Source organism: Falco naumanni, chromosome 3 (assembly GCF_017639655.2).
Source record: "Falco naumanni isolate bFalNau1 chromosome 3, bFalNau1.pat, whole genome shotgun sequence".
In the NCBI taxonomy this organism is placed as follows: Eukaryota; Metazoa; Chordata; class Aves; order Falconiformes; family Falconidae; genus Falco; species Falco naumanni.
The window spans coordinates 17,855,103-17,874,951 of record NC_054056.1 but is presented as its reverse complement, the minus strand read 5'-3'; the positions used below and the strand labels follow the sequence as shown (position 1 = coordinate 17,874,951).

General features: G+C 48.0%; 2 protein-coding genes across 2 annotated transcripts in view; one reads left to right on the top strand and one right to left on the bottom strand.

Moving 5' to 3' along the window:
- Positions 1–12,106, bottom strand: part of LOC121084741 (Fc fragment of IgG binding protein) — a 28,162-nt gene extending 16,056 nt beyond the window's left edge. Inside the window, exons 1-7 of the mRNA XM_040586630.1 lie at positions 11,955–12,106; positions 11,154–11,202; positions 4,737–5,960; positions 4,309–4,643; positions 3,495–4,065; positions 1,953–2,554; positions 344–887 (exon numbers count right to left, since the gene is read on the bottom strand). Coding sequence (XP_040442564.1) covers positions 344–887; positions 1,953–2,554; positions 3,495–4,065; positions 4,309–4,643; positions 4,737–5,754 — 3,070 coding nt within the window. The 5' untranslated portion in view covers positions 5,755–5,960; positions 11,154–11,202; positions 11,955–12,106. The remainder of the gene's footprint in view (positions 1–343; positions 888–1,952; positions 2,555–3,494; positions 4,066–4,308; positions 4,644–4,736; positions 5,961–11,153; positions 11,203–11,954) is intronic.
- Positions 12,107–13,599: 1,493 nt separating this feature from the next.
- LOC121084890 (sushi, nidogen and EGF-like domain-containing protein 1) lies at positions 13,600–18,692 on the top strand. Its single transcript, XM_040586933.1, has 7 exons — positions 13,600–13,783; positions 15,102–15,146; positions 15,259–15,294; positions 15,693–15,823; positions 16,124–16,405; positions 17,452–17,589; positions 18,246–18,692. The coding sequence occupies exons 1-7, from the start codon at positions 13,711–13,713 to the stop codon at positions 18,438–18,440; spliced, it is 900 nt and encodes a 299-aa protein (XP_040442867.1). The 5' UTR covers positions 13,600–13,710; the 3' UTR covers positions 18,441–18,692.
- The last annotated feature ends 1,157 nt before the right edge of the window (positions 18,693–19,849 follow it).

Here is a 19,849-nt window from a genome sequence, read left to right as displayed (position 1 = left end):
ACTTTTTTGGTGCATCTCGTGTGTTTCGCCCTGTGAGTGATCCAGGTGATTGGCCCTCTTGTTTTGAGCCGATGAGAAGAAATCGATGCTTAATGGGGCTAAATTATTCGACCCATCGTAGCTGGATGAGACATCTCGTTCCTTGGAAGGGTTTGTGGGCCTTGGCCATGAACAGAGAGGATGGGACTGACCAAGGCTTCGGGTGGGATAAGGCACCGTGAAGTGAGATGATTCCCACTGCCGGTTTGTCCCTACGTGGGTTTAGCTGAGGATTAGGGTTCCCTTGGATGCTTGTGACCCCTCAGGAGGCCACCCCCCCCCTCCTCCAATTAGCCCAACTTACTGCAGAAACCATCTGTCCTCCATTTCTCGACAGTGACGCCAGCAGCCTGGCAGGCAGCGGTGTAACGGGCGATAATCTGGCATATCACATCTTCCTGGTCCGGGAAGAGGCAGGAATCATGAGTGCAGGCTTGGAAGTATGTGATGGCGTCCACCTGAGCGTGACAAGCTCTGAAGGGTCCATCCGCTTCCATGATGATCTCACAACTCGTCCCTGCCGTGGCGGTAGGACATGTCACCTTCGACAGCTCGATGCAACCCTGTTTGTCGGTCACCTTCCAGCTGTGCCCGAAGGCGTCCGGGTTTGATATCACTTGGTTGTTCTTCGTCATCATATCATCACCCACCTCCCCGTTGTAGTTCCCGCAGAGGCCACACAGGGCGTTTCCGTAAATGCCCGGCACTGACACGGTGACTTGGCTTTGCCAGTCGTAGGTGACGGTGAGGCCAAAGTCCGTCTCTAGTACCGCTTCCTGCCCACCTCTGTAGATGGAGATCTTCCAGTCTTTGTGGCGATACGGTAGGTTGACCAACTGGTCATTGATCTGGGGACAAAAGAAAAAAAATAATAAAAAATATTAAAATTAAAATTTGATATCTTAATAGTAAAGGTAAATTACGTTTCCACACCACCTGCAACTTGGTCTCCTGCCACAACTGCCAAAATTGTTCCAACCAAAGCACATAAATTATGGAGACGAAACCTTTTCAGTTTTAATCATCTGCCCCAAATACACCCTTTGGCCACCAGCCTCGAGGTGAACGGTGCCCGAGGCTCTGGAGGTTCGATCATGCAGCGATCTCCAGCTTCAGGTAGAGATCCTTACGTTTAGTCAATTAAATCTCATCTTGGTGGGGCAAACAGATCTGGGAGCTCTGGATCATCTCAGTGGTGTGGTTGGAGGAAAATACTCAGCGTTACTCAACATTGAGAAAAAAACAGAGGGGTGATTGTGGAAGAGAAGAAATGGGGTGAGGAGCAGAAAGTGAAGAACATGGAAATTTAGCTAAAAAACAGAGGAGTGAGGGTGGAAGAGGAGAAATGAGATGAGGAAGTTAGGGTGAGGAGCAGAAAGTGAAGAAGATGGAAATTAGAAAAAAACAGGGGGTGGAAGAGGAGAAATGGGATGAGGAGGTGTGGGGTGAGGAGCAGAAAGTGAAGAACGTGGAAATTAGATAAAAAACGAGGGGTGGACCAGTAGAAATGGGATGAGGAGGTTTGGGGTGAGGAGCAGAAAGGGAAGAACGTAGAAATTAGATTTAAAAAAAAGAGGAGTGAGGGTGGAACAGGAGAAATGGGACGAGGAGGTTGGGGTGAGGAGCAGAAAGTGAAGAAGATGGAAATTAGATAAAAAACGGGGTGGAAGAGGAGAAATGGGATGAGGAGGTTTGGGATGAGGAGCAGAAAGGGAAGAACATGGAAATTAGATAAAAAAAGGGAGGAAGAGGAGAAATGGGATGAGGAGGTTTGGGATGAGGAGCAGAAAGCGAAGAACATGGAAATTAGATTACAAAACAGGGGGTGGAAGAGGAGAAATTGGATGAGGAGGTTTGAGGTGAGGAGCAAAGGGAAGAACATGGAAATTTAGATAAATATTTGCTAAACGCACCATGATTTTGCCGGGGTGTTCCTGGCTGATCTCAATGTTTTTGCCATAGACTTTGACCAAGACGAGAGTGATGGAGCCCAGAAGTTGGGCATCATGGCGGCCATTCTGCACCAGCACCTGGAAGTCCACCAGACCTTGGGTCTTCTTGCACAACCCTGTCAGCTGGTACATGCATGTGCCCTGGAAGATGAACTCGGCACCGTCAAAGCTTTTGTAGTGGGTGGCACCGACTGCGGCACAGGTCCCATATCTCTTGGGGTAGCAACCCCGGATGCCATCCTCCACCCGGCACTCTTCCTCAGCGTGGCAGCTGGCCTGGTGGCATATGGCCTTCTGGTGTTGCTCGTCACAGATGCAACGTTTGGTGCAGGTGTTGTCTGCCCAAAACTCCTCGTGGAGGCTGTGGAGGAGACCCTCAAAGACACAGCCGCATTCGCTCTGGGGGACGCACTCGTTGCCATCCAACACGAAGCCCTCGTGACACTCACAGGTCTCCACGCAAGCCAAGGTGTTGCACTCAGTGGGCACTGCGGCGGCATTGCAGGTGGTGGGGCAGGCAGGGCCACACGTGGTGTAATTGCTGTTCTTTGGGCAGGAGAGAGCTGTCAAAGGGACAGGACACCACGGTCATGGTGGGATGGGACAGCGTGGTCATGGTGGGATGGGACTGCGTGGTCATGGTGGGATGGGACCGAGTGGTCATGGTGGGATGGGACTGCATGGCCATGGTGGGATGGGACTGCATGGTCATGGTGGGATGAGACATCGTGGTCAGGGTGGGGGTAATACTCCTTGGCCGTAAGGTGTGGCAGACCACCAAGAGCTTGGAGCTCCTGGAATTTTATGTGTACTTTGTGGAGCCTGCGTGGACTTTCAGGACCCTCCACATGGACCTCCTGGACACAGTTCCTGAAGTCTGCATGGACTCCCTGGGCTATCTATGCAGATTTTTGGGAGTCACTAGAGACTCCCTGGGCCTTCTGCATGGGCATGCTTCTGGGCTTTCTGAATGGACTTGCTGGACATTCAGCAGAGAATTTTCCAAGTCTCAAAGAACTTTCTGGACCTTCTGCATGGACTTTCTGGACTTACAGCAAAGACTTTTGGGAGTCTGCACTGACTTCATGGACTTCCTACGGGGACCTTTGGGATTTGGACCTTCTGGAGTTTCTACACAGACTTTCTATATGGACCTTCTGGACTTTCTACATAGGTTTTCTGGAGTCTGCCTGGACTTTCTGGGATTCCTGCTTGGACTTGTTGCAACAACCTTTCCCAGCCCATGAGTCTGCAAGCTTGGGACCCACAGCCCTTTTCAGGTCCAGTTTTGTGCAGCCTAATTCAAAAGACCCTGGTAGTCCCACCTTGCTTGGGAGATCAAGAGCTTTGCGGAGACACAAACATCCCTATTGACGCCATCTCCCTTTTATGCCTGTGTCTTCTGCTCATTCCCATCCCTCCTTGATGACACCCACCTTAATTATGGTTGTAGCACCCTGCCCACCCGGGGGGAGGATTTCCTGCCAACCAGGAGCTACTCACGACAACGTGCCAGCATCCTCCATTCAGGGATGGTGATCCCCTCCTCCTGGCAGTCGGCTGCGTAGGCTTCGAGGGCTCGGCACAACGTGACGTGGAGCCCATCAGTCATGCAGAGGTCCGAGATACAGTTTTTCAGGTAGATGGTGGGGCTGACGGTGGTATGGCAGTTCCTGAAGGGCCCCACGCTCTGGGTGAGCAACCCGCATAATGTCTCGCCCTGGTACTTCACCTTCTTGTCCCATGGGCAATGCCTGCACTGCCCGCTGCAGCTGTCCCAGCAGTGGTGGCTCTCCTTGGCCACCCTCCAGCTGCGGGCCAGCTCCGTGGCATCCTGTGCCAAGTTGCCGTCGGGCATGAGGGAGTCATCACTGGGGTCACCGTTGCTGTTGCCGCACATGCCGCACACTTTGCCAGCGAGCCTGCTGGGCAGCTTCATCACCATGCGGTCATCCCAGTTGTAGAGGATCTTCAGGCCAAAGTCAGTTTGGATCAGCAGGGACTTGCCCTTCTGCTGCAGGTGGAGTCTCCCTTCGGCCAGGGAGATGGGAAGGTGGGACTGATGGTTGTTCACCTGGAGGAGGCAAAAAAACCCCCAACCAACCACAGATAACATCAAACATGGGGCAAGAAATGGAGGTTTTTGAGCTTTGAGGTGTCTTCCTGCAAGAGGCAACCATGCAGTAGTGTCACCCACCCACCCACGGCAAATCACAGAATCATTTTGGTTGGACAAGACCCTTCAGATCATCCTGAAACGCGTTATTCCAGTGAAACACCATAATATTGCCTTGGATTCGAAGATTTCCATACATACCCTCACAATCCCGTTCTCGGACCTGACCGCGGTGATGGTCACATCATAGACACGGATGGTCATGGAGCTGATACAGGAGACTTTCGGGACACCTCTGTGTTCATTTTTTGCCTCGATGTTGAAGACAGGCAGGGTGGGATCCGAATCGCAGGTCTTGGTCAAGGTGTAGGTGCACGTGCCCGTGATATCAAAGCTTTTCCCATCAAAGGTTTGGTAGTGGGGATCGCCGGTGACCCAGCAGGTCGAGAAGGTTTCTTGGTGGCAAGTGTGTTGCCCATCCACCAACGTGCACTCGTCCCTGCAGCCCCAGTCTTGACAGGAAGACATGGCAGAAGCTGCAGAAAAAAAGGGGGGGGGGGGGGGGAAATGGTGACCACCGAGAAGACCTGGCCGTTGGCAAGATGGAACCATGCGTTGGCCCGACTTACGTGTGGCGCAAAGACCGGTGAAACCGTAACCGGTGTAGGGCCGGAAGCCGAAGACCAGGAGCCCAAAGGGTGTCTGCTGGTGCTCAGCACTCTGGATTTTCATCCTGGTGCTCATGGCGATGGTGGCCCAGGAGAAGTCTGTGCCAGGAATGGCCGTCCAGGACATGGCCCTGTTCACCTTCTGGTTGAGGGTGATGGTCCTGGCATCTGCGTTAGGGGCAACGAGGACCGCGTGGTTACTGTACTCATCCAGGCTGCTGAGGCGGTAGGACGTGCAGTGAGCGGAGATGGGTGGGATGGTGACCAGGAAGGAGTCTTGCACGTAGGAGCCTTTCTTGTTGCCAGTGAAGAAGAAAAGCACCTGGATTGGGGCCGAGGCACTGACATAGAGCGGTGAGTTTTCGTTGACCTCGAAGACGCGGATGCCCCCCGCCTCCATGTTCTCAGTGGAAGCCACGTTCCCCCTGTTGTAGGTGATGGAGGTTCTCTTGGCCGCCACAACATAGGCAAAGTCTATTTTCTTCTGCAAGGGGTTGGGGGGGACAACGTAGGCCGTCCCCCAGGCCTGGACAGGCAGAAGTTGCTCAACCACATAATCGCAGTTCCTGGACGTCTGGACGCAGCAGTGTCCACTGAAGGCCGCAATGGCCTGGTCAGACGTGATCTCAGAGCCGGATAAATCTTGGGTGCTTTGCAGTTGGAGGCTTTGGTAGGGGCTCAAGGGTATGTGGAGGACGGTGCCAGGGGAGTAATTCCTCCCTCTGTAGTAGAAGGTGCCTGTGACCTTCATGGAAATGGAGGTTGGAGTCTTCCCAGCCACCACAGCAAATTCCTTCAAGCCACTGCTGCGGGTTCCCACCGGTGTCACCACGTAATACCTGTTGCCCAGTTTATCCACCGGCAAGATGGCAGTGGCACCGGCGGTCTGGGCCTTGGCGTTGAGGGTGACGACGGAGATGTCCTTGGTGGACTGGATGAGGATGGCTTTATCGGAGAGGCGGCTGCCGACAAGCTCCATGGTGCTTGGGACGCGGAGGGAGAAGGTCTTGTCTCGGCTGAGGGTGACGGTGCCGGCGAAGGTGCCACGTGGCGTCGTCACCGTCACCGTGGTGGAGTCGGCGTAAGCGGTGAGGAGGAGCTGGATGGAGGCGCTGGAGCCTTCATCGTCATTCTGCGGGATGACGGCCAGGAACTCCCTGCCGCGGAAAGTGGCAGTGGACAGGCCTGGGAGAAGCAGGGAAAATAGGTTTTGGGGCAAGTTTTGGGGTTTTCGGGAAAGTTTTGGTTTTTTGGGGCATGTTTTGAGGTTTGGGGGCAATTTTGGGGTTTTTTTTGAGCAAGTTTTGGGGTTTTTTGGGCAAGTTTTGGGGTTTTGGGGGCAAGTTTTGGGGTTTTGGGGCAAGTTTTGGGGTTTGGCGGCAAGTTTTGGGGTTTTTGGGGCAAGTTTTGGGGTTTTTGAACATGTTTTGGGGTTTGGGGGGCAAGTTCTGAGGTTTTTTTTGACAAGTTTTGGGTTTTTTTGAGCAAATTTTGGGGTTTTTTTGGAAAGTTTTGGGGTTTTTGGGGAAAGTTTTGGGTTTTTTTGGGAAAGTTTTGGGTTTTGGGGGCAAGTTTTGGGTTTTTTTGGGGCAAGTTTTGGGGTTTGGGGGGCAAATTTTGGGGTTTTGGGGCAAGTTTTGGTTTTTTGGGGGCAAGTTTTGGGGTTTTTTCTTGAGTTTTTTTGGGGGGAGGTTTTGGGGGGTTTGGGGGTTTGGTTTTTTGGGTTTTGTTTTTGTTTGGGTTTTGAGGTTTGGTGTTTTGGGGTTCATTTTGGGTTTTTTGGGTTTTTTTGGGTTTTGGTTTGGTTTGGGTTTTTTAGGGTTTTTTGATTTTGGGGGGTTTTGGGGGTTTGTTTTTGGGTTTTTTTTTGTTTGGGTTTTGGTGTTTTGAGGTTCATTTTGGTTTTTTGGGGTTTGGGTTTTGGGTTTTGATTTGGTTGGGTTTTGGGGGTTTGTTTTGGGGGGTTTTGGTTTGGTTTGGATTTTGGGGTTTGGGGTTTTTTGGGGGGGGTTGGGTTTGGGAGGTTTTGGGGGTTTGGGGTTTTTGGGGTTTGATTTTGTTTGGGTTTTGGGGTTTGGTTACTTGGGGGTCATTTTTGGTTTTTTGCATGACTTTTTTGGGGTTTGTTTTTTTGGGTTTTGGTTTGGTTTGGGGTTTGCTTTTTTAGTTTTTTTGGGGGTTGGGGGGTTTGGATTTTGTTTTTGTTTGGGTTTTGGGGTTTGGTGTTTCAGGGTTCATTTTGATTCTTTGGGGCTTTGTTTTTTTTGGGTTTGTTTTTTGGAGTTTTGGTTTTGTTTGGTTTTTGGGGTTTGGGTTTTTTAGGTATTTTTTGGGGGGTTGAGGGTTTGGGTTTTGGGGTTTTGGTTTGGGTTTTTTTTGGGGGGTGGGTGTTTTTTTTGTTTTTTTGAGGTTTTGGGGGTTTGGGGTTTTGGGTTTTGATTTTCTTTTGGTTTTGGGCTTTGGTTTTACAGGGTACTTTTTTGGGTTTTTTTTGCATTTCGTTTTTCGGGGTTTATTTTGGTTTTTTGGAGGTTTGGGTTTTTGGGTTTGTTTTTTCTGGTTTTGGTTTGGTTTGGGTTTGGGGGTTTGTTTTTTTAGGTATTTTTTATTTGGGGGGGCTTTGGTTTGGGTTTTGGGTTTGGTTTTTTTTAGGGTTTTTTGTTTTTGGGGGTTTGCGGTTTTGATTTTGTTTGGATTTTGGGTTTGGTTTTTAGGGGTTCATTTTGGGGTTTTGGGGTTTGGTTTTTTGGGTTTGTTTTGGGGATTTTGGTTTGGTTTCGGTTTTGGGGGTTTGGTTTTTCGGGTTTTTTGGGGGGGGTTGGGTTCTTTTTTTGCGTTTTGCTTTGGTTTGGTTTTTTGGGATTGTCTTTTTTGTTTTTTTGTGGGGTTGGGTGTTTTTCTTGGGGTTTTGCTTTGGTTTGGGGTTTGGGTTTTTTTGGGGTTTTTTTTGGATTTTGGGGGGTTTGGGGTATTTTGGGGATTTTTTTGGTTTAGGTTGGGTTGGGTTTGGGGGTTTGGTTTTTTGGTTTTTTTTTGTTTTGGGGGTTTGTTTTTTCATGTTTTTTGTTTGGTTTGGGGTTTGGGGGATTTTTTTGGTTTTTGGGGGCTTTTTTAGGATTTTGTTTTAGGTTTTGTTTTTTGGGGGGGTTGTTTGGATTTTGGTTTGGTTTGGTTTTTTGGGTTTGTTTTTTTAGTTTTTTTTTGTTTTGGGGTGTTTTGGGGTTTTTTTTGAGGGGGTTGTTTTGTTTTGGGGTTGTTTTTTGGGGCTTGATTTTTTGGTGTTGGTTTGGGGGGGGTGGCTTTTTTGGGGGTTTTTTTTGTGTGGTTTTGTTTTGGTTTGTTTTTTGGGGTTTTTTGCTTTCTTTTGGGGGGTGGGGGGTTGTTTTGTTTTTGGGTTGGTTGTTTTTTTGTTTTGGGGGTTGGGGGTTTGTTTTATTAGCTTTTGATTTGGTTTGGGGTTTTAGGTTTGTTTGGGGGGGGTGGTTGTTTTTTGAGGGGGTTGGGACGCAGAGATGATAGGAGAAATTTCTTGCACAAAAAATAAAATAAAACCAAATAACCCAAATCAAGAGATAAGGCTGCCGCTTTTTTTGCCACAGAAACTGGCAACAGGAGGTTGTGCAAAAAAACCCCCAAGGAACGAGAGGGTTTTGGCTGAAAAAAACCATTGCTGTAGGATCTTCTGAAAGAAATAAAAATAAGGATTTTTTTTTTTTCTGTGGAGGTTTCAGAAGGGTGGAAATGGATTTTGCGGCAGAAATTGGCGATGCGAGTTTCTGAGAACAAGGAATTAAGGAATGAGGGTGGCTTTTGCCCTGGCAGATACGGACAGTTGAGATGTCTTGAAAAATAAAAATGGGGAATAAAAGCTTTTTGCAGCAGAAATGGCCATGGAAAGTGAGTGCGGGTTTGGCGGTTTCTTTTGGTTTGGGTTTTTTGTGTGTGTGGCTGCGTTCTGGGTTGGTTTTGGTTATTTTGGGTTTTTTTGCTGTTGCTAAAATGCACAAAGGGGTTTTATTACAGAAATTGTAATAGAAAGGCCAAAAAAAAAAAATCTAAAAAAAAAAAAGTCAGGACTAAGGGCATTTTGCAGAGAAAACCAGCAGAAAGCTCCAAAGGGAAAAAATAAAAATTGTTTGGGTTTTTTTTTTTAGATGCAGAAATTGCAGCAGAAAGTCCTGAAAAAGCTCCACTTTTCAGAAATATTTCAGAAAGAAATATTATTTTTGCTGCAGAAACTCCTGGTAAAAAGTCTTATAAAACGAAGGGTTTTTTTGCTGAGGGTTATAAAAGTAAGTGTCTTTTGCTGGGGGAAAAGAAAATAAAAAGGGAAATGTGGGCTTTTTCTTAAAAGAAAATGAGCCGTAAAGGATTTTTGATTAAAACAAAACAGGTTTTAAGGGCTTTTTGATGAAAAACTAGGAGGCAGAAAGGTTTTTTTCTTTAAAAAAGCAAAGAAATCCAATAAAAAAATGAAGCAACACTTAAAAAAATATTTTTAAAGAAAAAACACACCTAGGTCAGTGACCGTTTCCTAAAAAACCCCCAAATTTAAGTATTTTTTTCATTAAAAATACATATAATAGGGTTTTTTTCTGAAAGAAAAAAAGGAGAAACCCCAGGTAAGATGGTTTTGGTAAGAGAAGTGATAGGATTTTTTTTTTAAATGAAAAAAAGAACAGGAGATGGAGATTTTTCTTTTTCCCCTCTGATAAACTCATAATAAAGTGGTGGTTTGTTTGTTTGTTTGTTTTTTCTGGGAAAAAAAAAAAAAGAAACCCTCAAATTTTTTAATGCTATTAAAACATGAGAAATGAAGAGCTTTTTCCTAAAAAAAACCACAAAAAAACCCCAAACCGGGTTAAAAATATCTGTTTATCATCTTAAGGAAAAAAAACCCAAAAAAACTACAAGCAAAATGTTTGGATTTTTTTATAAATTTATATATTTTATTATTAAAACCGCCACCAAAACTGAGACTAATGAATAGGTGAAAAGTATTGTTCAAAAAAAAAAAAAAAAGTTAAAAAAAAACCTACAGGGAAAATTGCTTTGTGGTTTTTTTTCTTAAAAAAAAACAAAATAACAAACCTGGGAGTAAGAATTTTGTGCTCAAAGTTGAACAGGTAACATGGAGTTTTGGGTAGAAAAAACCAGGAAATTGGGGCTTTTGCTAGAAACAAAACCAAAAAGGTGATAAAGGCTCTTTGATAAAAAAAAATAAAAAATTAAAAGCAGCTGATACTATATTTCCCTGCCCCCCCCCAAAAAAAACCCAACAGGTAGTAAGGGGTTTTTTTTGGTAAAAAAGTTAATTTGCACATTTCTTCCCAAAGAAAACAAAAAATAAGGGTGTTTTGGTGAAAAATAGGGAATAACAATGTCTGGCTACAGTCAAAACAGGTAATAAGGGCTTTTTTTAAAAAAAAGAATAAAATGTTTATTTTCTGAAAGAAAAAAAGCTAATAACTGGTTTTGGCTGAAAATCAAACAGGTGATGGTGGATTTTTGTGAAAAAAACCCAGGAACTTATTGACTTAAAAATACTGCCATAAGGCTTTTTTTCTGGTAAAGAAAATGTGATAAAGGCTTTTTTTCTGGGAAAATACATGGAATAAAGCCTTTTTTTGGGGGGGTGGGTGGGGTGGGTAGCCAAACCAGAAAGGGCTTTTTTCCTAAGGGGAAAAAAAGAAATAGGTAAATAATAATTACTTTTTTCTTAAAATAAAAAGAAATACAAGGGCTTTTCCCTAAACAAAAAATAAAATTAAAAAATATTAATAAGATTAAAAATACTATAAAAATTAAATTTTAATTTTTTAAATAAAAAATTTAAGACAATAATAATAAAAAAGTAATAATGATGATGATGATGATAGTAATGATAATAATGTTAATAATGATAATAATGATAATGCAATAAGAGCTTCCTCTCCCCTTCCTAAAAGAAAGTCCCAGTATATAAGATCTTATTTTTCTGGGAAAAAAACACCAAATAGGTAATTTTTAATTTTTTTTTTTTTACCTGAAATAAACACAGGGGGCATTACAAAGCAGGAAACTTGTTTTCTCTTTTAAAAAACGAGAAACGAGGAAATCAAGGCTTTTTTTTTTTTTTTTTTTTTTCTTTTCTTCCTTAAACCTATAAGAGGCTTTTTCGGTGCAAAAATAATTTGGGGGATGGAGATTTTTGGTGAAGAGTTAAAAACAAAATATTTTTTTTTCGCTGGAGAGAACTGAGGGGATAAGGGGAATTTCTGCCACATGAAGAGATGGGGAATGAGGAATTTTCGGTGCCAAAACCTGAAGTGAAAATCCCTCTCAAAGCCTGGGAAATTCAATATTTTTGAGGGGAAGGGGGTGGGGGTCATTGCTTACCACAGAAAAGAGCCAGCCAGGTGGGGGAGCAGCACCATCCTGCCCATCACTGGGGGGGAAAAAAAGATCAAAAATATGAATATTTTATTTTTTTGGAGGGTGGGAAAAAGCCGTCCAGGGACAAGCAGGAGCCCAGAAGGGACCCAGGTGTCCCTTCCCCCCCCTCTTGGCCTGACATTGTCCCCAAAACACTTTTTCCCTTCCCCCACCCCCATGGAAACTTAACTTGGAGGCTTAATTCTGCTCAACCCCCTCTACCCAACGACCCCCCCCCCCCAGTTTTCCCAGTTGCGTCCAACCCAACCATCCCCCCAACCCTTCCTTGATGCCACCTGAGACTCACCCCTCCCCCTCGTGCCATCAAAACCCTCCCAGGAACCTTCTCCCCCCACCCCCAAATCACCAAAATTTGGGTCAAAAAGGGGGCGAGGACAAGGAACAAGCCTCACTTCCACCTTCTGGAAGGTTCTCAGAGCTTCTTCTGGTTGCCCACCGTGTGCTATCGGTGGTCCCACCACTCAACATTTCTCGGGGTTAACCAACGCACCCAACTGGGATTTACGGCACTGGGTGTCACCAAAACCATCTCCAAGAGTTTAAGAGGGAGAAAAAAACCCCATTTTTATATAGTTTTTAGGGTCAATTTGCCCCACCTGGGCCTCCTGCTTGGGGGGGGTGGGGTGAAGGTGTCACCCACACCTTGTTCTGCTCAGGTGGGATACACCTGGGCTCATGAGGATGAGGAAAAATTAAGGAAAATGAGTAAAACCAGATCCCACCCCCCACCCCACCCCCACCTACCAGCAGGCTCCTCTCTGCCTCAGTTTCCCTCCTCGTTCCCTCCGACGCCCATGGACATCCAGGGGTGCATGGAAAAATCGTGGTGGGTCGATCCCAAAACCTTCCTTTTTATAACTGGATCGGGCTTATCACCACGTCCCTGCCCCCGCTCCTGGTGCTCTCGCTCCCCCCAGTCCATCCCAGCAGGAATCGGCTCCAAAAAGGGCGGGGGGGGTGCGGGGTCAGCGGGATCTTGCGAAAGGGGAGGAATGGACACGGTGCTGCAGGTCCTGGCACGGCCTGGGGAGGTCAGGTCATGAACCTGCCCCCGGCTTCCCGGGAACTGGAGCTGCTGGGGCACCTTGGGGCAGCCAGGACGTGTCACTGCACAGCCGTCACCTGCGACGGGGCCACTGAGGATGTGGTGACTGGTGAGGGACCCGCAGGGGATGTTGTGATGGGTGCAGGAGCTGCAGGAGACATTGCAATGGGTGCAGGACATGCAGAGGACATTGCAATGGGTGCAGAACCCACAGGGGATATTGTGATGGGTGCAGGACCCACAGGGAATGTTGAAATGGGTGTAGAACCCACAGAGGATGTTTTGATGGGTGCAGGACCCACAGAGGATGTTGCAATGGGTGCAGGACCCGCGGGGAATATTGCAATGGGTGCAGGAGCTACAGGAGATATTGTGATGGGTGCAGGACCTGCAGAGAATATTGCAATGGGTGCAGCACACACCGGAGATGTGTGCAATGGGTGCAGGACATGCAGAGGACATTGTGATGGGTGCAGGACCCACAGGGGGCATTGCAATGGGTGCAGGACCCTCAGAGGATGTTGCAACAGGTGCAGGACCTACAGCGGACATTGCAATGGGTGCAGGACCCACAGGGGATGTTGCAATGGGTGCAGGACCCGCATAGGATGTTGCAACAGGTGCAGGACCTACAGCGGACATTGCAATGGGTGCAGGACATGCAAGGGATATTGTGATGGGTGCAGGACCCACAGGGGATGTTGAAATGGGTGCAGAACCCACTGCAGGACCCACAGGGGACATTGTGATGGGCGTAGAATCCACAGAGGACGTTTTGATGGGTGCAGGACCCACAGGAGACATTGCAATGGGTGCAGGACCCACAGGGGAAGTTGCAATGGGTGCAGAACCCTCAGGGGACATCACAATGGGTGCAGGACCCACAGGGGTCATTGCAGCAGGTGCAGAACCCACAGAAGACATTGCAATAGGTGCAGGACCAGCAGCCATCCCTGCTAATATCATTTACTGTTTCTTCGCTATTGCAAATACTGTTGCATGAATCGATCCCCCAGCTGCCTCCCAGCCTCCTTCCAGGTTTCCACTCTTCCCCCCACTGCTGTGACCCCCCCAGGACCCCAGGAAACTTCTGGAAACTATGCACTCAGCACATTTTGCCCAGCCTCGTTTGCTGCTGGAGGGGGTGTGGGGGTGTGGGGACAACAGTGTTTTTTTCTGACATGAGTTGCAGAAATGCCTTCTGGGAATTCCTGGGAACTGCAAGCGCACCCCCCACCCCCTCACCCCCCCGTGTCTCCTGGCCAAATCCTTATCTAGGGGTCAAAAAACATCGGGCAGAGCCAAAGGTCTCCATGGCCCCAAAATCTGACCCTCCGGAGACCGCGGCCGCCTGAGCGCGGATCCACGCTGGGTTTTTTTTTACACGGTGGAGGGGGGCCAAGAGGGCTACATGTTAAAAGAAGGGGGAGGATGTGACATAAACTCATTTTCTTCATGCCTGAGCTCGTGGCGGTGCCTCCTCGCCTCACCTTTTCCTGGGGAAATCGGGACGCAGGGAGGTACCAAGGTAACAGATTTTATTTCCATTGCCAGCGTCCCTCGCTCCCTTAGGGATATTGCTTGCACTGCATGGCTTTGAGACATTGCTCTCACTGCGCGTGGATATCACTTGCACTGCATGGCTTTGAGCCATCACTCTCACTGCGTGTGGATATTGCTTGCACTGCGTGGCTTTGAACCATTGCTCTCACTGCACGTGGATATTGCTTGCACCGCGCGGCTTTGAGCCGTTGCTCGCCCTGTGCGTGGATATTGCTTGCACTGCGTGGCTTTGAGCTGTCAGTCTCAATGTGCATGGATATTGCTTGCACTGCGTGGCTTTGAGCCATTGCTCTCACTGTGCATGGATATTGCTTGCACTGCGTGGCTTTGAGCTGTTGCTCTCACTGCGCGTGGATATTGCTTGCACTGCGCGGCTTTGAGAGATTGCTCTCACTGTGTGTAGATATTGCTTGCATCGCGTGGCTTTGAGACATTGCTCTCACTGCATCTGGCTTATGAATCACACCAAACCAAAGCGCCCCCCCCCCCTCCCCCCCGACTCGGTGCTGCTCCGGCTCAGAAGTTGATTGTGCAAAACCCACAAAATTTTGCACCATTCTGCCAAAATGCCAAGTCTGGTGAGTGGGGGCTCCTCACATCCATGTCACACATCCTCTGTCCTGCCCCAGTTTCTCTTTTTCCAGCCAGGAAAACACCTGGGGGGGTTTAGTTTTTCACCCCCTCCCCCACTGATTATGCCCAACTAGGCTGCAGGGGGCAATTCCCGGGGGCAAGACCCCCGGTGGGGGCAATGTGGGGCGAGTAAAGGGTTAAAATACCCTCGGGGAATCGGGCTGTCCTCAGCTCCCATAAAAAAAGATACTTTCCCAGCCATGCAGTTTAAAAAATTGTCAAAAATGAATTTCAAATTAATTTCAAACTTGGTCCAAGTGAATTTCAAATTCATTTCAAAAACGGTCCAAATGGATTTCAAATTCATTTCAAAACTGGTCAACATGAATTTCAATTTCATTTCAAAATTGGTCAACATGAATTTCCGTTTAATTTCAAAATCGATCAAAATGAATTTGAAATTCATTTCAAAATTGATCCAAATTCATTTCAAATTCATTTCAAAATCGGTCCAAATGGATTTCAAATTCATTTCAAAAATGGTCAAAGTAATCCATCCCCACCACGCCGTGGGGCAAAAAACGCCGTGAAAATAGGACAGTTTGGATTTTAATGAGAAACCTTCCCCTTCCAGAGCACTTTTGGGCTGCTTCATCAGTTTCTCATTGGTTATTTTTGAAAATTTTTCCACATTTTTTGCGATTTTGCAGGAGCTGGGATGAAGCCTTCCTTCACTTTCCTGCTCCTGCTGTCAGGTAGGTAAAAAAAAAAAAGATGGATTTTCCTCCTGAGGTTGCTGCTAGATGAAGAAGTCATGGGTGGTGGGTGCTCCTGGGTTAATTCCCCCCTCCCCCATCTCTTTTCCAGGAGCCGTGATGATCGTCCAACCAAAGGAAGACAAAGGTGGATATTCACCTTGCAGGTTCTTGCCCTAAAATATGAGATTTCCACCCAAAATGGGGTTGTTTCTGCTCTGCTTTGGGAGGCAGGAAGGGAGCAAAGCTTCCTCCCAGCTACGCTGAAACCAGATGCTTGATTTTCATGCTGTTTGTCCCCAAATCCGCGTGTACCCCCTGCAATTCCCACCGGCAATTCCCTTCGGCCCCAGGTCCACCCCCCCACCCGTCAGACACCCCATTTTTAGGTCACGTGGAGCACAGGCTCCATTTAGAGTCGGGAATCCCAAAGCTGGTGGGTTTCACCCCAAAATGCAATGAGGCTGGGAGGGTTTGGTGGTGGTGGTGCGTCCCCGGTGGGGGGGTGAGGGGGGCCCTGATACCTCAGCTTCTGCCTTCCTGCAGCATTCCTGCTATACCCCTATGGTCCGGGTGAGAATGACCAGAAGAACCCCAAACTTGACGATGGGACATCGGAGAAGGTCTTCCTCACCGTGCCCTTCACCTTCTATGGCAAAGAGTACCAAAGACTTTACGTATGTGAGCCAAAATTCCAAAGGTGCATCCTCATAGGGTTGGTGGGTCTGGGGAGGAGCCCTACACCCTCCTGGATCAGTGGAGGAGAGGTCCACTGCCAAGTTGAGGTCACCACCCTCATTTTGATAGAGCTGTAGATGCAGTAGTGACCTAAACAGCTCCAAGATGGTCGTAGGAGGCAGTGGTGAGACCACATCTGGATCCTGCGTCCATCTCCAGGTTACCCACAACTAAGTCAAGGCGTTGACCCCTTGGCAGAGGTTGCTGCCGTGTTGCGGTTGACTTGGTGTCTTCTGCAGGTGAACAACAATGGCGTCATCTCCTTTGACTCCAAAGTCAAGCAATACACTCCCGACCCCTTCCCCCTGGCCGACGGGCGTCCCTTCGTGACCCCATACTGGGCGGATGTTGACAACGTGAGGGGAGGAGATATCTACTACAGAGAGAGCACCGACCCGGCACTGCTGGCACGTGCCACCAAGGACATCAACCAATACTTCCCCGAGATCCCCTACACTGCCACGTGGGTTTTTGTGGCCACCTGGGACCACGTGGCCTACTACGGCTCTACCAGCAGTAAGGTAAGGTCCACACTCATGGCTTGAAGGCCACACGCCTCCAGATTCCTTTATACCACCCTGACCTGGCATGGAGGTGAGCCACAGGCAGACGCGTTCTGGAGAGCGGAGCGAAATCATGGCCTCAAATCTGTCATCGAGCAGATGACTGAGGATTGAGGCCCACCAAAACCAGAGCCCCACTGCGGTTGCGCCATTTGCGAGCCTTCGCAACCCCTTCATTCGTTTGCGCGACCCGTGTGCGGGCCTTCCAACCCATGCGCTGGCCTTCCAACCCACTCATCGGCTCTCGTGACCCACTTGTCCTTATGACCCATTTCTGGGACCTGCAACCCTTGTGTTGGCCTTGAATTCCATTCATTGGTCTTCAAAACCCACTCACTGACCTTGGCAACTGATGCGTTGGTCTCACAACCCATTTCTTGGCCTTACAATCTCTTTGATGGCCTTTGTGACCTCTTCCTTGGCCATCGCCTTCCATTCCTGGCCTTCACAACCCATTCGTCGGCCTTCACAACCCATTCGTCGGCCTTCATGACCCATCCATTGGTCTTTGGCACCCATTCCACTACCTTCATGACATTTGAGGTGAGCACGTGTCCTCCAGCCCCTCGATCCTACCTGCCAGCCATGGATGGACACGCAAAACCCCGTGGACCTCCTTGACTATCGCTAGGTGCCACCACGTGGATCTGGCAACTCCCCAGTCAATTGAAATTGGGGTTTATTTTAAATAATGAAATAAATCTATACATTTAAGTAAATTAATTAAAAGAAAGGGTTTTCTCTGTGTTTGAAAGCCAGCTTTTCTACTAGGCTGCTCCTCTGCCCACCCTGAGCAGAGAAAAAGGCTGTGGCAGAACACCAAAAGTACTCATCTGAAGGTAGACACCCAAAAACCAACCCAGATGGACCACACCTCACCGTGACAGCTTCCTTGCACAGCTCTGGGCGAGCAGTCTACACCCGCCTGTAGCTTCAGGGCTCAATCCCATCCATCCCTGCTCATCCCACCACTGGTGGTGTCAACTCCTCCTTCCTCTTTGCAGGGAAACACCTTCCAAGCTGTCTTGACCACCAACACCAAGGTGTCCTTCATCATCCTCAACTACTGGGATATCCAATGGACTACAGGGTCGGCAAGCGACGGTGACCCTGAAACAGGTCTTGGAGGCACTCCAGCCCACGTACGTGAGGCTGAAGGAAAAGCAGAGGGAAATGGGATGGGGAGGGGGGAGGAACGTGGGAGGGTTTTGACCAGTCATGGTTTTTGGTGACAAAAGCAGGTTAGGTGAAGGTAGGACTTTGGCCCACAATGTTTTTTGGGGAAAACAACAGTGAAGGTGGGACTTTGGCACAACATTTTTTTTGGTAGAAGACAATGCCAAAGACAGGTTGGCCCATAACATTTTGGGGGGACAACACCAGGTTCATCCAAGGCTGGAAGGTGGCCCATGCCATTTTGGGGGGGAGAGCAATGCCATCATTAGGATGGTGGCTCACAACATTTTGAGGGGAAAACAAAAGGTTCACTCACGGTAGGAGGCCACCTTCTGGGGCCAATGATGATGAGGGTTGGAGGTCGGCCCACAACATTTTGGAGGGGGAAAGCACTGCACTTGCTCATGGTAGAAGGCAGTCCCACGTCGTCTTCTGGGGACAAAGATGACAAAGGTCAGAGGTTAGCCCATAACATTTGGGGGGAGACACCACCAGCTTCCCCGAAGACTGAAGGTTGGCCCATCGTGTTTTTTGAGGACACCACCACCACCGGTAGGAGGCTGTCCCATGCTGTCAACCCCTTGGGTGGGGTCTGAGCCCTCCATTTTGGACCTTTCTCCAGGCTGGCTTCAACAGTGGAGATGAAACCAACTACTACAACATCCCTGGCTCCCAGACCGAAGCCATCATCAACATCACCATGACCTCCAATGTCAACGTGCCAGGGCGTTGGGTCTTCCAGGTGGATGACTTTAAGGTGACGGGAGTCCCCACAGAGGCACCCAAGGCTGCCAGCAGCAACAGCTGCTGGTTGTAAGTTGAAGGTTATTTTTGGGGAGAGAACCAAGAAAAAAGGGAAATTTGAGAATTGCTTGGGAAACTGTTTCCTCCTCTTAGGTTCTTCTCACAGATAAATCAAGGTGCCTGGGGCAGAGGGACCATCCCCATTGTCCCCATCATCCCCATTGTCCCCATTGTTATCTCCTGCGTTGCACGCGGAGGGCAAGGCCGCATGGCGGGACGCGTCAACCTCTACCAGAGCAATAAAATGGCAGCCGAGACACTGCAACTCCCGTGTCTTCTTCATTTCTCGCAGGTGTCCGCGGATGTTCAGCAGGTTTTGGACTCGATGTGAAAAAATTCAAAAAATTCAGCAATTTTTTTGCCTCTTGGTGCATTAATTTAGAGTTTGGGTTTTTTTGGGTGTATTTTTTTTTCACTCTAGGTGCATGAATTCACAAATTTTTGCCCTCTGCATACACAATTTTCTGGGTTTTTTTGTGTCCATATACACAAATCGGTGATTTATCGCCCTCTCTCTGCACAAATTCATTATTTTTTTTGTTTGTCTGTAGGCATGAATTTGAATTTGTCACATTCTATATGCAAATATTTGAAATATTTTTTCCATTTGCATGAATTTATGAGTTTTCACCCTCTGTGGGGACAAATTCCTGATTTGTTTGCACCTCACACATCAATTTATAAATTTTGCCCTCTGTGTTTAAAAATTCATCTTTTTTTTTTGCCCTCTACAAGCACAGATTTATGATTTTTTGCACTCTACGTGCAGGAATGATTATTATTTTTTTTGCCAGTGTGCAGGATTTTTTTTGCGCTCAGCACATGTATTAACGATTTCTTGTAATCATGAATTTATAATTTTTTCGCCTTTTTTTTTTTAGAAAATGCCCCCCAAAATTATTTCCAAATGCTCAGGGCTCATTTTATGTCTTATAATCCTGGATTTTTCCCATTGATGGGCATTTTCCAACAGGAATATGAGGTCAGGATCATGCCAAAATTCCACATGACCAATTTTTTGGGGAAAAAATTAAATTTTAGGGGAAAAGGAATCACCTCAAAACCCCCATGAAGTGGGAATTTTCCTCCCTGAAGACAAAGTGGTTCTGCACATGGGAACCAGCATGGACACACAAGGTGTGCACAACACCTGAGACGCATGGGAGTGTCGCACACGCTGCCCATGACACGCTCGGCATGTGTGTGCTGCCCAACCTGTGTGCACGCAACACGCGGAATGCACCGTGGTGTGTGATGTGCTGGTGTGCACACGCGTGCAATGCAGGTGTGCAAGGCAATGCTCAACACTGCTGTGTACACGTGTGCAATGCAGGCGTGCAAGGCAATGCTCAACGCTGCTGTGCTTACGCGTGCAACGCAGGCGTGCAAGGCAATGCTCAACACCACTGTGCACACGTGTGC